This window comes from Erythrolamprus reginae, chromosome 4 (genome assembly GCF_031021105.1).
Source record: "Erythrolamprus reginae isolate rEryReg1 chromosome 4, rEryReg1.hap1, whole genome shotgun sequence".
NCBI classification, from domain to species: Eukaryota; Metazoa; Chordata; class Lepidosauria; order Squamata; family Dipsadidae; genus Erythrolamprus; species Erythrolamprus reginae.
The window spans coordinates 19,524,238-19,541,559 of record NC_091953.1 but is presented as its reverse complement, the minus strand read 5'-3'; the positions used below and the strand labels follow the sequence as shown (position 1 = coordinate 19,541,559).

Genomic DNA, 17,322 nt, shown 5'->3' with positions numbered 1-17,322 from the left:
CATTTGGGAAATGAAAGTTTCCCCACTTATTTTTTTTTATATATTTGATCAGAGAATTACACTTCTTTTACATAATATTAATTTTTGAATTATTTTATTTGCATAAATGCTTTGCATAAATTTTTATTTCTTTCTTTCTTTTAGCCAATCATAAAATTTTGCCCATGTTGATTCTTCTTTTCCCTCTAATCTTTTGGATAGCCTGTCCATCTCTGCACAGTCTAGTATTTTTTTAATTATTATGTTTTCTTCTGGTATTTTATCTGTTTTCCACTGTTGGGCATATACTATTCTGGCAGCTGTTAGTATATGTATAACTAGGTATCTTACTTCTTTTTCTATGCCGCCATCTTAAGGTACCTATCCTCTGAAGTTTGATTGACTGTGAGCAATCTTATACATAGGAAACTCAGTTTTCTGTTCAATTGACATCTAAAGAATTAAAGTTTTCATACAGAACCTACTTGTTGAGGAAGAAAACAAACAGTGATGCCACCTGGGTGAAGGTGCAAGAATTTAATGATGGATGACATTTCTTAACCCTACCCTTACTTCAAGGAGCTTCCCCAGATGTACATTTAATTTTCACATTAACTCTGCGAGGTCGCGACTTTAATCATCCGCAAAGCTTTATGGCGGATGAGTGATTTGAATTTGAATTTCCTTCAACCTAATTGAACCTATTATTCAGCAGAACATCTGGATTCCAAAGAGAACAGGATATGTTAGCAGTTCCCGGAAACCTTAAGAAGTAGAAAACTGGTAGAATTAAAGCAGCCTTCCTCAGTTTAGTATGCTTAGCTGGAGTTGTAATTCCAATATTTGAAAACAGTAGTTTAAGAATAGTGAAGAGCTAGGGGAATAAAGCAGACTATGTTGCATTGAAATGTAACACTGAACTAGGAGTTTTTGAAGTAGACATTGCAAATGAGAAAAGCAAGCGTATACGGTTTGGTCAGTCCTTGGGTTTGTTTCTTTGTTTTTGTTAGCTTGTGTCTAGAATAGAGTAGAACAGAAAAGCAGATTAGAAATTATGATTCTGGTAAACTGAGTTTAAACACAAGCTGGGATTTGCAAACTAACAAAAAAATTTCAGGGTTTCATATTCCTTTTTAATTGCTCTATACATCAACACATATTAAAACAAAGTAATCACTTTGTGGCTTAATAAGATCTATAAACTTAGAATGTAGTAAATATCTATTTAGTTTGTCATTATCTGTTCTGTTGGGCTCTCTGGTAGACTTCTCCCAAAAATTCACAGGTACAAATTTCACACACACACACATTTGAAAATTCAAAACAATGTTCTTTATAATGAAAAGTCACTTAAACTAAGCCCTCTTTTTGTATAGCAAAGAGCACTTGTCTCCAAACAAACTGGTAATTTGTACAAGTCCCTTATCAGTTCTGTGATACTTAGCTTGCAGCTGTGAGGCAATTCACAGTCCTTCTTCTTTCACAAAGTGAAACACACTTTGCCCTGGTTTAGTTTCAAAGCGGGGAAAAATCAGCACACAAAAGGTCAAAGGCAGCAAAGCAGTCACGAAACACAACGATCAGATAATCCTCCACAATGGCCAAACCCACAGGCTGCTATTTATAGCAGCCTCACCAATTACCACAGCCCCACCCAACCACAGGTGGCCTCATTTTCTTTGATAATAATCTCTCAGTTGTTGTTGCCTATGCATCGCTCTCCGCATGCGTGGCTGTATCATTAACTCTTGTTCTGAATCCAAGGAGGAGCTAGATAATTGATCTCCTTCTGAGCTGTCCGCCACACCCTCCTCCTCCCTGTTACTCATGTCTTCTTGGTCAGAGGAGCCTTCATCATCAGATTCCACCGGGGACAAAACAGGCCTGCAGCATGTGGATGTCTCCCCCACACCCACAGTCCTTGGGGCAGGAGCTGGGCCAGAGCTAACCACAACATTATTGTTGTTTGGGCTACTGTCCTTTGACACTTACCACCTGAATTAATTGGGAGAAAGGATTGGTGGTAGATAGAAAAGATTCTGTCTTTGCTGAAATTGTTCTGAATAATCATGTTCTTCAATGTTTTACCCTCTAGCTTAAAACATGTGTGCCAACATGTGATACTTATGAAATATAAAAACGGGAATGAAATCCTGACCTCTGTTTTATTTTAAAGCATTACACCAAGGAAATTTGACCTCGTTCAAGCATCAGAAGGAGAGAATGTTGGAAGCATCAGTGCTGACATCAGAAAGTTAACCTTAAGCAAAAGGGGAAAGAGAATATCTTTCACTTTCCGGAAAATAAAGAGAAGTCCTTGTTGCTGCTGTAAGTACTGTGCTGCCTGCAATTTGAGCCACTTTCATTGGGAATCTTTTTCAAAGCAGTGGTTTTTTTTCCAGTAATCATGTTATGATTTTGAAAACAGCAATTACCAGGGGTGAAATTTATTTATTTATTTATTTATTTATTTATTCATTCATTCATTCATTCATTTATTAGATTTGTATGCTGCCCCTTTCCGTAGACTCGGGGCGGCTCACAATACAATAAAAACAGTTTATAACAAATCTAATAATTTGCAATATAAAATATTAAAAACCCCCATTATTAAACAGACATACACACAAGCATACCATACATAAATTGTATAGGCCCGGGGGAGATATCTCAGTTCCCCCATGCCTGACGACAAAGGTGGGTTTTAAGGAGTTTGCGAAAGGCGAGGAGGGTAGGGGCAGTTCTAATCTCTGGGGGGAGCTGGTTCCAGAGAGTCGGGGCCGCCACAGAGAAGGCTCTTCCCCTGGGGCCCGCCAACCGACATTGTTTAGTTGACGGGACCCGGAGAAGGCCCACTCTGTGGGACCTAATCGGTCGCTGGGATTCGTGCGGCAGAAGGCGGTCTCGGAGATATTCTGGTCCGATGCCATGAAGGGCTTTAAAGGTCATAACCAACACTTTGAATTGTAGCAGCTACCGACAGGTTCTAGAGAACCGGTAGCAGAAATTTTGAGTAGTTCAGAGAACCACCAAATTCCACCTCTGGCTGGCCCCAGAGCGTGGAGGGAATGGGAATTTTGCAGTATCCTTCCCCTGGAGTGGGTTGGGGATGGAGATTTTGCAGTATTCTTCCCCCAGGAATGGGAAGGGAATTAGAATTTTGCAGTATCCTTCCCCTGCCACACCCACCACACATCTACCGTGCCACGCCCGCCACACCACGCACACAGAATCGGTAATTTTTAAAAAACAGATTTCACCACTGGCAATTATGTTTCCCTATTGCAGAGTTGTATTTTAAAAAAATCCACCCATCTAATCATATAATTTATTTGTTTGTTTGTTTGTTTATTTATTAATTATTTAAATTTATATGCCGTCCAACTCCTTACGGACTCTGGGCGCCATACTACAATTAAAAACAATATTAAAAACAGTTAAAAATCTATAAAAATAACAATCATTCATATCATGTTGGCCGGGTCTAGATGGTACCATTACTCAATGGAACTGATATTGAATTAAGACATGTTTGATTATTTGTGAGTTATGTCATAGCTTGTCTTTACTACAGTATGCTAGCTCTGTAGTTATCCATATCAAAGCGGACTTTATATCATGGGTGTCAAATACACTCCAAGACCAGGGAAGTCTTAATACCACTCTATTACGCCCTGGTCAGAACACACCTGATGTACTGTGTTCAGTTCTGGTCACCACACTTCAAAAAAGACATTGAAACTCTGGAGAAGGTGCAGAAAAGAGCAACCAAAATGATCAGGGGTCTAGAAACCAAGACTTGCGAAGAGAGACTGCGGGAACTGGGCATGGATAGCCTAGAGAAAAGGAGGGCCAGAGTGGATATGATAGCAGTCTACAGGTATACGAGGGGTTGCCACAGAGAGGAGGGGATCACTTTATTCTCCAGGGCACCGGAGGGCCGGATGTGGAACAATGACTGGAAGCTGACCAAGGAGAGATTCAACCTGGAAATAACTTCCTGACGGTCAGAACGATCAACCAGTGGAACAACCTACCAGCAGACGTTGTGAACTCCAATACTCTGGACATTTTTAAGAGAAGATTGAACTGCCATTTGACTGGTGTACTATAGGGTTCCTGCTTAGGCAGGGGGTTGGACTTGATGACCCGCATGGTCCCTTCCAACTCTAACAATAAATAAATAAATAAATAAATAAACTTACGGCCTGCGGGCCAGATGCATCACACGATGGCAACGCCCACCCTCAATTTAGCGAAGGAAGGAAAAGTCGTGATACGTCATGTGACGCCAACATGACAACGCAAGTTTGACATCCCAGCTTTAGACAGTCTGCAGAGGGTTAAAATAAAACAATATGGTTATTAAAATAATTACCCAAAATACTAACAGAAAAGTTCAGTAATAATACAATACAGATCCAGGGCTTGAAAAGCATCATTCCTTTTTCAATCAGTGATAATAAGAAAAAGACAGCTCTACCCACCAAGCTGGTTTAAAATTCCATCAGCTGATAGGCCTGAGAGAACATTCAGAACTTTAATACCTTGCCTTACAAAAGGCTAAGAGTTCTAAAATTCTGGAGAACTAGAAAGCTACTTTTCTATTTTATTAGTTCTTAGCTCGAGGGTTCCTAAGCTCTTTGTCCTGGTGGTCTCATTTGGAGTTCTGAGGATTTTTACTTATTGTTAAATTTGTGTCTTGTTTTTTATTTCTACAACTCAAAACGGTGTTCGTAAGGCTGTGTATCTTCCTCATAATGGCATCTACATGAGATGGGTCGGTCTGAGAGAGGGTGCCTGGCCCAAAGTCACACAGCCAGCATCCATGCCTAAAAGTAAACTAGAACACATAATTTTGGTTCCCCCCCCCCCAGTAATAAAATATAAGGGGGGCGTTTGCCCAGGTTCGCCTGGTGCACCAGTTGCGGCCCTATCTGGACCGGGACTCATTGCTCACAGTCACTCATGCCCTCATCACCTCGAGGTTCGACTACTGTAATGCTCTCTACATGGGGCTACCTTTGAAAAGTGTTTGGAAACTTCAGATCGTGCAGAATGCAGCTGCGAGAGCAGTCATGGGCTTACCTAAGTATGCCCATGTTTCACCATCACTCCGCAGTCTGCATTGGCTGCCGATCAGTTTCCGGTCACAATTCAAAGTGTTGGTTATGACCTTTAAAGCCCTTCATGGCACTGGACCAGAATATCTCTGTGACCGCCTTCTGCCGCACGAATCCCAGTGACCGATTAGGTCCCACAGAGTGGGCCTTCTCCGGGTCCCGTCAACTAAACAATGTCGGTTGGCGGGCCCCAGGGGAAGAGCCTTCTCTGTGGCGGCACCGGCTCTCTGGAACCAACTCCCCCCAGAGATTAGAACTGCCCCTACTCTCCCTGCCTTCCGTAAACTCCTTAAAACCCACCTTTGCCGTCAGGCATGGGGGAATTGAAACACCTCCCCTGGGCATGTTCAATTTAAACATGGTATGTTTGTGTGTGTGTCTGTTAGCATATGGGGTTCTTTTAAATCTTTAAATTTTTTAAAGTTATTTGGATTATTTATGATTTGTTCTATCTTGTTGTGAGTCTTCGGAGAGGGGCGGCATACAAATCTAAATAATAAATAAATAAAATAAATAAATAAATAAAATAATCTTTATTGAAGATAAATGAGGGAGGAGATACAGAAAGCATTTGTACTAAATATTAGTACAAATTGATATGAATTTAGAGTATGCAGTTATAAAATAAAATACACACTTACATAAGGGATGAAAATAAAGAGGAAAAGCTAAAGAGAGAGAAAGAAAAAGAGAGAAAAGGGGGGAAAAGAGAAAATAAGAGAAATTAAAAATAAAAAAAAAGAAATAAGTTCATCTATGAGTTTATCAAGTGTCGTAAATAGTGTCAACTTATCTGCTGACCCGATTACTCTACAGCTTTTAAGATCTTTACTATAAATATAGAGAAATGTTTTAGGTTTCTAAAGTTGGGTTATGGTTTGAGTTTTGTAGTTTTGGATTTGTTCATCCTTTTATCAATGATTCATAATATTATTTTATAGGTTTGTGGGATAATTTATTTATTTATTTATTTATTTTATTAATCAGATTTGTATGCCGCCCCTCTCCGCAGACTCGGGGCGGCTCACAGCAATAATAATACAATGTAAACAAATCTAATATTTAAGTTAATTTAAAACCTCAATTTAGAAACCAATCATACATACTAGCATACCATACATAAAATTTTATAAGCCTAGGGGGAGGGAAAGTATCAATTCCCCCATGCCTGATGACAGAGGTGGGTTTTAAGGAGCTTACGAAAGGCTAGGAGGGTGGGGGCAACTCTGATATCTGGGGGGAGTTGGTTCCAAAGGGTCGGGGCCACCACAGAGAAGGCTCTTCCCCTGGGTCCCACCAAACGACATTGTTTAGTTGACGGAACCCGGAGAAGGCCAACTGTGGGACCTAACTGGTCGTTTGTTTGGGTGAAAGGTAAAAAGATCATGATAAAATTGTATATTGTGTATGCAGGTTCTTAATCCTCAGTCCTCAATTTGAATTTTCAACTTTTGAAAAGAGTGGGACTTCAAGAGTGATTCTGTGATTATCTTCTTCAGCAGGAGTCCTCAAACTTGGCAACTTTAAGACTTGTGGACTTCAACTCCCAGAATTCTCCAGCTGGCATAGCTGCTGCATAGCTGGCTGGAGAATTCTGGGAGTTGAAGTCCACAAGTCTTAAAGTTGCCAAGTTTGAGGACCCCTGTTCTTCAGTATCCTAGGACGTATTCATTCTAGTCCTATTTAAATTAATTTCAATTAGCTAATTTCTCATCTTTTCCTTGTCAATTTGGGACTGTTTGCTTAATAAAGTTACAACCTATTTGATAAAGGGGAACTTATGACCCAGTTCTGAAGTTCCAGTGGTCACTCCCCATGGTCAAGTGATTGCACATTGTTCAGCATTGTGGCCTCATTTCAGAGATGAAATTCAGCAGGTTCTGACAGGTTCTGGAGAACCGGTAGCAAACACTGGCCAATACCACCTCTGGCTGGCCTCAGAGTGGGGTGGGAATGGAGATTTTGCAGTATCTTTTCCCTGCCATGTTCACAAAGCCACACCCATCAAGCCACACCATGCCACCAAGCCACGCCCATAGAACTGGTAGTAAAAAAAAATTGGATTGTACCACTGCCTCATTTAAGAGCCTTAGTGGTGCAGTGGTTAGAGTGCAGTACTGCAAGCTACTTCTGCTAATCACAGGCTGCCAGCAGTTTGGCAGATCGAATCTCATTAGGCTTAAGGTTGACTCAGCCTTCCATCCTTCCAAGGTTGGTAAAATGAGGATCTTCAACTCCCAGAATTCCTGAGATTGCACAATTGGCTCAGGAATTCTGGGAGTTGAAGTCCACATGTCATAGAAGAGCCAACTTTGCCTACCTCTGGCTTAGAGAGAGCTGTAAAGCACTGTGAAGCGGTATATAAGTCTACATGCTATTGCTATTTATGGCTGTTTGCAGCATCCCAAGGTCAAGTGACCACGTTTTACGATGAAATGTTTTCATATGGTTTTTGCTGAAAACAGGCACCTACCTTCAATTTTTGGGTTATGACTTAACAATCGAAATGAACACGTCCCATTATGGCCATAACTCAAGGACTGCCTGTATAAAGGAGAATATATTGTAAATCAGTGTTTCTCAACCTTGGCAAGGTGAAGATATCTGGATTTCAACTCCCAGAATTCCCCAGCTGTTCTGTCGGGCTCTCTGGTAGACTCCTCCCAAAAATTCACAGGTACAAATTTCAGACACACACACGTTTGAAAATTCAAAACAATGTTCTTTATAATGAAAATTCACTTAAACCAAGCCCTCTTTTGGTATAGCAAAGAGCACTCGTCTCCAACCAAACTGGTAATTTGTACAAGTCCCTTATCAGTTCTGTGATACTTAGCTTGCAGCTGTGAGGCAATTCACAATCCTTCTTTCACAAAGTGAAACACACTTTGCTCTGGTTTAGTTTCAAAGCGGGGAAAAATCAGCACACAAAAGGTCAAAGTCAGTAAAGCAGTCACGAAACACAATGATCAGATAATCCCCCACAATGGCCAAACCCACAGGCTGCTATTTATAGCAGCCTCACTAATTACCACAGCCCCACCCAACCACAGGTGGCCTCATTTTCTTTGATAATAATCTCTCAGTTGTTGTTGCCTGTGCATCGCTCTCCGCATGTGTGGCTGTATCATTAACTCTTGTTCTGAATCCAAGGAGGAGCTAGATAATTGATCTCCTTCTGAGCTGTCTGCCACACTCTCCTCCTCCCTGTCACTCATGTCTTCTTGGTCAGAGGAGCCTTCATCATCAGATTCCAGGGGGGGGCAAAACAGGCCTGCAGCATGTGGATGTATCCCCCACATCCACAGTCCTTGGGGCAGGAGCTGGGCCAGAGCTAACCACAACACCAGCCAGTCAGGCAGGCTGGGGAATTCTGGGAGTTGAAGTCCAGCGTCTTCATTTTGCCAAGACTGAGAAACAGTGTTGTGAATGTTCTCAGAGAAAAGCTGTCAAGGTGGGCTCTTCAAACTTGCTTTAAGATGATGGGGACAAGAAGAATCTGACTATTACAACATTTGGTACAAGTTCTATGAGTGGCTGGATAAAAGAATGCTATTGTAAGTGTATATTAGATGGTACAAAACTATGCAAACGTGAAATAGTAATTAGTGATAGTTTATACTTTTTTCTTCCTTTTACTATCTCTTTGCATTACCTTTTCTTAATATGATCTACAAGACTTGTATTTAAACTTCTTAGACTTCTGAAAAGTATGGAGCAGCTTGGGCTCCTTTTTTATGTTATGTGTTTTTGTATGTGTCCTTGTCTTGAAATTAAAAATCAATTTAAAAAAAAATAAAATGATGGACTTTAACTCCCAGAATTCCCTCCCCAGCCTGGGCAGCTACCTTGAAGTAAATTAACAAGCATTGTCCTCCACAATGTTTCTACTGCCCTTTTTCTGTGCAGATGGCACATTTCCAACAAAGCTGAAAGGCCAACTATCCATCCTTTCTATTTTCCAAGAAATGTAGATGAGACTATAAACTGGTGCTTTTGCTTTCCAGCATATTAACTCCCTATAATAGAAATTAAATGGATGCTATATGAACGTAAAACAAAAAACACACACACACAGTTTGTTTAGCATGGTCACTTGTAATAAGTGTGTCGGGATAATAGCTTTGTTTTCCTCTTTCAAATCATGTACATGAGATTCACAGCCAGATTTCTTCTGTTTATTTTTGTGACGGTACATTAGGCTACTGATGAAAAAAAATTATATGGAAATAAATGGCTTACATTGAAAAACACTGTATAGAGCCTGGGCCATTAAGATTGGTGTCACTGTGGTGTCATTATACATCATTATTAGCCTAGACAATAAAGGTCAGTTTTTCCTCCACATAATTCTGTCTCTGTTGTTGGGCCTTGTATAAACGGACTAGGAATTCTGGGTGTTAAAATCCCAGATTACAATTGGAACTGGAAAAGGTGCAGAGAAGGGCAACAAGAATGATAAAGGAAATGGAGCACCTCCCTTATGAAACCAGGTTGCAATGCCTTGGTCTCTTTATGTTTGGTATGTTTGTGCTGTTTGGTTTTTAATTATGATAGGGTTTTAGGGTTTTTTTAATATTAGATTTGTGCCAGTATAATATTGCTTTTATAATTGTTGTGAGCCGCCCCGAGTCTTCGGAGAGGGGCGGCATACAAATCTAATAAATAATAATAATAATAATAATAATAATAATAATAATAATAATTATTATTATTATTATTATTATTCAGCCTTGAAAGACGGCGTTTAAGGGGTGACTTGATCGAAGTGCATAAAATCATGCATGGGATAGAAAAAGTGGATAGAGAAAATATATTTTCTCTATCACACAATGCTAGGACAAGGGGGCACTCCCTAAAGCTCATAGGTAAGAAAGCAAGGACAAATCAAGGGAAATATTTCTTCACCCAGAGGGTCGTTGGTTTATGGAATTCACTTCCAGAAGAGGTCGTGACAGCTGTCAGCCTGGATAGCTTCAAGGCAGGATTAGACAGATTCATGGATGCCAAGTGTATCGATGGTTATTGAAACGGATGTCCAAGTGCCGCCTCTATGTTGGTTGAGGCAGGCAGGATTCCCTTGAGTACCATTTGTTGGGGGTCAGGGGAAAGGGAGGGTTTTGCCTTCTCTTTCTGCTCAAGATCCCCATGGAGAATTGGTGAGCCACTATGTGACACAGAATGCTGGACTCGATGGGCTTTGGCCTGATGTTCTCCTTATGTTCTTATGTTCCCAACATGGCTGATTTAGTACCAGGTTACAAAAAAACAACGGGTAACATGGTTTGCCTTCATTGTGGCTATCTCTGTTCCTTCTGTTTTGATCAGTCGGAAAGCTCTAAAAACCTTGGATGAAATGCAAAGAAATAAATAATCCCCTCATCTCATTGATCAATTTTTCTAATTAACTTTTTTTTTAAAGTGCATGGGTAACTAAACTATGATTAATATTGACATTTAAAAATGGTTAGGAAACAGAGAAAATGAACCGGAAGGCAAAGGGGATTCTTTGGGCTCTCAGAGAAGGGGCTTCTCTTCTACTGATGGAGACCCTTTGATGATTCCAGAAAGGCCATTCCAGAAAGTTTTAAGATGGTAGAAGATGACAGGGATCTGGAAGTAGGGAAAAAAAGGAGGGAGCTCCAATATATAATTGCCCAGTAGATGGCAGCACCAAACTAACTTTGACCATTCTAAAAAGTTGAATCTGTCTAGTCTTTGGACAGGGAAACAATAGAAGATGCAGACGTTGTAGTCTAGGCTGGGAAGTTGAAAAATATATTTGAGGAACGTAATGACAAGCTTCATCCATATTGTTGGCTGGATAAATGTGTGAATGTCACTAGCCGTCAGCTTGACTTTTTTATTTCCTACTATATTAATAGAGAAACGCTTGAGTATGTTGGATCATACCATTTATGGCATATCATTCCTGGAATATGATTTTCATAGCAGCTAATTCACAGTAAATCACTTGTTTACTCTTATAGCAGGGCTAAGCACATTTCCAATTTTGGGAACATATTGTAGGCACTTTCCCTAAAAGGTGTGGTCAGTTTCATTACCAATGACCCAGAATAACTATCTGGTGAGGTTATTCCCCAATTTCCTCTCTGTCTCCAAAAGTTGTATCTCCTGCAATATTTTCAGTTTCTATGGCAAGAATGCTTTTGAACCTCTAGTTGAGGTTCAAAAGCAAATAAACAGATTTTAGCCCATTGGCTAAAATTATATATATTGTGTTTAACTTATAAAAGAGTATTAGGCGGGACATGAAGTTTGTTAGCTGCCAAGAGAGATATCTACACATCTCTAGTTGATAATAATAATAATAATAATAATAATAATAATAATAATAATAATAACAACAACAACAACAACAACAACAACAACCAACAACAAACAACAACAGAGTGAGAAGGAAACCTTATAACATTTCAGACAAATAGTTATTGATTGATTGATTGATTGATTGATTGGATTTGTATGCCGCCCCTATCCGGAGACTCAGGGCAGCTAACAGCAATAATAAGACAGTGTATAACAATAATCCAATACTAAAAAGAATTAAAACCCATTATAATAAAAAACCAAACATACATACAGACATACCATGCATAAAATTGTAAAGGCCTAGGGGGAAAGGGTATCTCAATTCCCCCATGCCTGGCGGCAGAGGTGGGTTTTAAGTAGCTTACGAAAGGCAAGGAGGGTGGGGGCAATTCTAATCTCTGGGGGGAGTTGGTTCCAGAGGGCTGGGGCCACCACAGAGAAGGCTCTTCCCCTGGGTCCCGCCAAGCGGCATTGTTTAGTTGATGGGACCCGGAGGAGACCCACTCTGTGGGACTTAACTGGTCGCTGGGATTTGTGCAGCAGAAGGCGGTCCCTGAGATAATCTGGTCCGGTGCCATGAAGGGCTTTATAGGTCATAACCAACACTTTGAATTGTGACCGGAAACTGATCGGCAACCAATGCAGACTGCGGAGTGTTGATGTAACATGGGCATATTTGGAAAAGCCCATGATTGCTCTCGCAGCTGCATCTGCACAATCTGAAGTTTCCGAACACTTTTCAAAGGTAGCCCCATGTAGAGAGCGTTACAGTAGTCGAGCATCGAGGTGATGAGGGCATGAGTGACTGTGAGCAGTGACTCCCGGTCCAAATAGGGCTGCAACTGGTGCACCAGGCGACCTGGGCAAACGCCCCCCTCACCACAGCTGAAAGATGTTTCTCTAATGTGAGCTGTGGATCGAGAAGGACGCCCAAGTTGCGAACCCTCTCTGAGGGGGTCAATGATTCTTCCCCCAGGGTATTGGACGGACAGATGGAATTGTCCTTGGGAGGCAAGACCCACAGCCACTCCGTTATCCAACAACTTCCAGTATTGGAGCATTCACAATTTCTGGAGGCAAGTTGTTCCATTGATTAATTGTTCTAACTGCCAGGAAATATCTCCTTAGTTCTAAGTTGCTTCTCTCCTTAATTAGTTTCCACCCATTGCTTCTTGTACTATCCTCAGGTGCGTTGGAGAATAGTTTGACTCCTTCTTCTTTGTGGAAACCCCTAAGATATTGGAACACTGCTATCATGTCTCCCTTAGTCCTTCTTTCTATTAAACTAGACATACTCAGTTCCTGTAACAGTTCTGTTTTAGCCTGAGTTAACCACAACAGTAATTAAATTTTGCAATTAAAATTGACATTGAAATTTGCAGTTCGATTTGCAAGTGTCTATATTGTCTCTGTTAAAAAAAATATTCTGGGTCTAAAACTTAGCAATTAAAAATAAACTTATCTTCTACCTTTCTTCTCCCAATCTCCTTCCCCCAGCATTTCCTTCCGTATGCGACAGTCGGCATAAAGAGTGGGCACCCTCGTTTCACAATAGTGACAAAGACGCCTCTGTGCTAGAGCAGAAGTATGTCCACGAGGTGTATGAAGACATTGCGAGACATTTCAGCAACACCAGGCATAGTCCGTGGCCACAAGTGGTTGAGTTCCTCAAAGGTTTGCCACCTGGTTCTATTGTGGCTGACATTGGCTGTGGCAATGGAAAGTACTTAGGCCTCTGCAAAGACTTGTATATGGTAAGATGTTATACATGGTTTGTATTTCTGTAAGCTTTGTTTATGTGAATGAAGACAAATAATCACTGCTCACGGTCACTCATGCCCTCATCACCTCGAAGTTCGACTACTATAATGCTCTCTACATGGGGCTACCTTTGAAAAGTGTTCGGAAACTTCAGATTGTGCAGAATGCGGCCGCGAGAGCTATCATGGGCTTTCTTAGATATGCCCATGTCTCATCAAAACTCCGTGGCCTGCACTGGCTGACGATCAGTTTCCGTTCACAATTCAAAGTGTTGGTTATGACCTATAAAGCCCTTCATGGCATTGGACCAGAATATCTTCGGGACTGCTTTCTGCCACACGAATCCCAGCGACCGATCAGGTCCGACAGAGTTGGCTTTCTCAGGGTCCCGTCGACAAAACAATGTCATCTGGCGGGCCCCAGGAGAAGAGCCTTCTCTGTGGCGGCCCCAGCCCTCTAGAATCAACTCCCCCGGAGATTAGTACTGCCCCCACCCTCCTTGCCTTTCGCAAATTACTGAAAACCTACCTATGTCACCAGGCTTGGGGGACATAACTGACCCTTAGCTGTTTCATTTTATGTATGGTTTAATTGGATGGTATGACTGTTTTTATAATGGGTTTTTATAATTGTTTTTAATATTAGATTTGTGCTTTGTATTTTGTTGTGAGCCGCTCCGAGTCTTTGGAGAGGGGCGGCATACAAGTTTAATAAATTATTATTATTATTAATAATACATGTCTTAGGATAATGTTTCAGGAAACAATCTTGGTCGGTCACTGGGACCAGAGGTTTAATTTTCCGAGATAGCAGAAGTTCCTCCTACCCGAATGTGTTTGTTTATGTGCTACATTTACTGTGTTTTTTTCCTGGACTGTAAGACACACAGGTGTATAAGATGCACCAAAATGTCTTTTTTTAAAAAAAAAAAAAAAATTTATTAAATATATACAATAAAAACCAAATACAGAAAGACAAAAGAGATATACATATTGTACATTTTAACATTTACACTCTACTTACGTAGTAATTGAGGAGTGGGAGAAGGGGATTATGAAGGGAGGGAAGTAGATATAGAAGGAAGAGGGATAGGGAAAAGAAGGAGTGGGGGATAGAGAAGCGAAAACCAGCGTTAGAGCTGGGTCTTTCATGAGTTGCGGCCTGTAGTTTGAGCTCGTAGTTGGTGTGTTTTACCCTAAGGCTTTATCAATATGTTTTGTATGTAGTTTTTAGTGCCAATATGTATAATTGATTTAGGGGTTTATTTTCTTTGTAAAGTTGGAGTTCATGTCGATCGATGTTTACAGTTTGTTGTTTCAATTTGATGTTATGATTTGTGGTGTAAATTGCTATTTTTTCAAGTTGTTTTTGTTGGATATTTTTCTTGATGAATAATTTTTAGATAATTCCTTTTTTTTAACCAGAGGTACCATTTATCCCAAGCTTTGTAGAAATCTGTCTCATCCTTGTTTTGCAGTTCCATTGTTAGTTTGGACATTTCTGCGCATTCCATTATTTTAATCAAGAGTGATAGGGTAGTTGGGTTTTTTTCTGGCACCAAAATTTCAAAGAGGTAAGTAAGAAAAAAAGTCCCCATACCATCTTTGTCGCTCTTCTCTGCACTTTTTCTAGAGTCTCAACATCCTTTTTGCAACATGGCAACCAAAGCTGAATGCAGTATTCCAAGTGAGGCCTTACAAAGGTGTTATAAAGTTTATCCTGCCTATCAGGTCATAGTTTAAAAGGTTTTAGTTGTTCGTTGCCACATTGCCAAAACCAAATATTGATTGTGGGACCATATGTTAAAGTCATTACCATCTAGGTGTAAGAGGTTAGGTCCATGTGATGGGTATAATCAGGAAATTACATCATTCTCAGAAGCATATACAATTAATTAATGTGAATTAATTAAAACTGGATAGCATTTTAGGAGCTAGATGAAATTACAGTACTTTTAGTTAGGGGCTGCTGGAGTTGAATAATTGTTTCACTGAACTGCAGGTTACAACACTCATTTTCCATAAAGCCTCTGCCAATTTCAGATGATTATTGGATATTTTCAGATAGGAAGAGTTAGGATTTCCTGTTGCAGCTGAACATTTTCTGATCCTCGCTGAAATCTTATAAGAACAAAAAGGCAGAAGTTGTAAAACCCCATTAGATGAATATCATTAAAAAGGATATAATATTTTAAAAAATGAGTTCATTAGTTGTCAGTTCTCATATGGTATTGTCAAAGACAGATTGTCGCGGGTGAAAAATTACAGCCTCCTAAAGCAAAAAACCCCCAAAACAAATGGTCAATCTTATTATCAACTTATTTTTGAATGAAAACAAGGGAATATTGCACTTTGTCACTTTCTTCTTGTGGGCGTCTATCATTAAGATGCTCTGATTTTTCTGTCCAGTAGGTCTTGTGCAAAGATTGGAGTCTGCCATGTAACTAATAATTATTTCCAAGCTACATCGTTCAGGCATAAATATTCCTGTTTGTAATTCAATAGATTCCTCATGATTTAAAATAAATTGCTGAAAGCAGATGCATTGTAATAGCGGAGATTTTAATAGCAACTTACATTTTGTAATGGAATAGAAACGAGATAAATATGTCTGCCAAGGATGGTGGTGATGATGATGATGATGATAATAATAATAATAATAAAAAACCTTTACTCTGAAAGACTCCAACATTTTAATAATGTCATTATAGGAAAAAAAAAGTGAAAGAGGGGAAAGGAAAGTCATATGTAAACTTCTGCTGACACAAAAGGTTGCAGCCATTAATTATACTCTCCTTAGAATCCTATTATTTATTTATTAAATTTATTTATTTATTAGATTTGTATGCCGCCCCTTTCCGTGGACTCGGGGCGGCTCACAATACAGTAAAACAATTCATGACAAATCTAATAATATAAAATTTAAAATAGTTAAAAAACCCCATTTTTAAGCAGACATACCTACCTACAAACATACCATACATAAATTATATAGCCCAGGGGAGATATCTCAATTCCCCCATGCCTGACGACAAAGGTGGGTTTTGAGGAGTTTACGAAAGGCAAGGAGGGTAGGGGCAGTTCTAATCTCTGGGGGGAGCTGGTTCCAGAGAGTCGGGGCCGCCACAGAGAAGGCTCTTCCCCTGGGGCCCGCCAACCAACATTGTTTAGTTGACGGGACCTGGAGAAGGCCGACTCTGTGGGACCTAATCGGTCGCTGGGATTCGTGCAGCAGGAGGCGGTCTCGGAGATATTCTGGTCCGATACCATGAAGGGCTTTATAGGTCATAACCAACACTTTGAATTGTGACCGGAAATTGATCGGCAACCAATGCAGACTGCGGAGTGTTGGTGTAACATGGGCATATTTGGGAAAGCCCATGATTGCTCTCGCAGCTGCATTCTGCACGATCTGAAGTTTCCGAACACTTTTCAAAGGTAGCCCCATGTAGAGAGTGTTACAGTAGTCGAACCTCGAGGTGATGAGGGCGTGAATCTGAAGCAGTATATAAATCATCTGGTCTGGTGCAATTTTAAAAAAATTTACAACTCCCCTAGAAGATGACTGCTGATTATATAAGACAGGGTTTTTCAACCTGTGTTCTTGTGTTGTGTGACTTGAGAGAAATGATGGGCAGTGTTCTGGTTTCTGGTAGAAGTTTAGTAATTACAAATAACTCTCATTAACTGCATCATTTCATGAATAAAGCAACTCCGTTTATTTCTCTGCTCTCCTGTAATTCAACACATTCCAGACATCACTCGGTCTGTTACCTCTCTCTTAGCCGCATTTCTCACATTCTTTTTCCTGCTTCACTTAGACAAGATTTATTCCTAACTACATAGCTTTTAAAAAAACAGCAGCACTGACTAAATACAATACCCAATACTTTGGCTTACATTAGCCTGGCGAAAACACATCCATATTTCTTTTCAGCAACGTTGAAACTCCACCCTTCTTCTCCACTAGCCCCCTGACGTGCCAATTACCTCACTACAATATTTAACCCATTCCTCTCCTTAATATCGTCTTCCAGACCTCTGCTCTCTACGTTTCTGAATCCTTCTGAACGGACGTCTGATTCTTCCTCGCTAGATCCTGAACTCATAGCCCCATCCTGTGGCTG

At 40.3% G+C, this 17,322-nt stretch overlaps 1 protein-coding gene across 3 annotated transcripts in view; it reads left to right on the top strand.

Annotated features, from left to right (window-relative positions):
- ALKBH8 (alkB homolog 8, tRNA methyltransferase) overlaps positions 1 to 17,322 on the top strand; it is an 89,355-nt gene that overhangs the window by 49,877 nt on the left and 22,156 nt on the right. For all 3 annotated transcript variants that reach the window (XM_070749729.1, XM_070749730.1, XM_070749728.1), the window contains exons 9-10: positions 2,156 to 2,307; positions 12,933 to 13,189. In XM_070749729.1, coding sequence (XP_070605830.1) covers positions 2,156 to 2,307; positions 12,933 to 13,189 — 409 coding nt within the window. The remainder of the gene's footprint in view (positions 1 to 2,155; positions 2,308 to 12,932; positions 13,190 to 17,322) is intronic.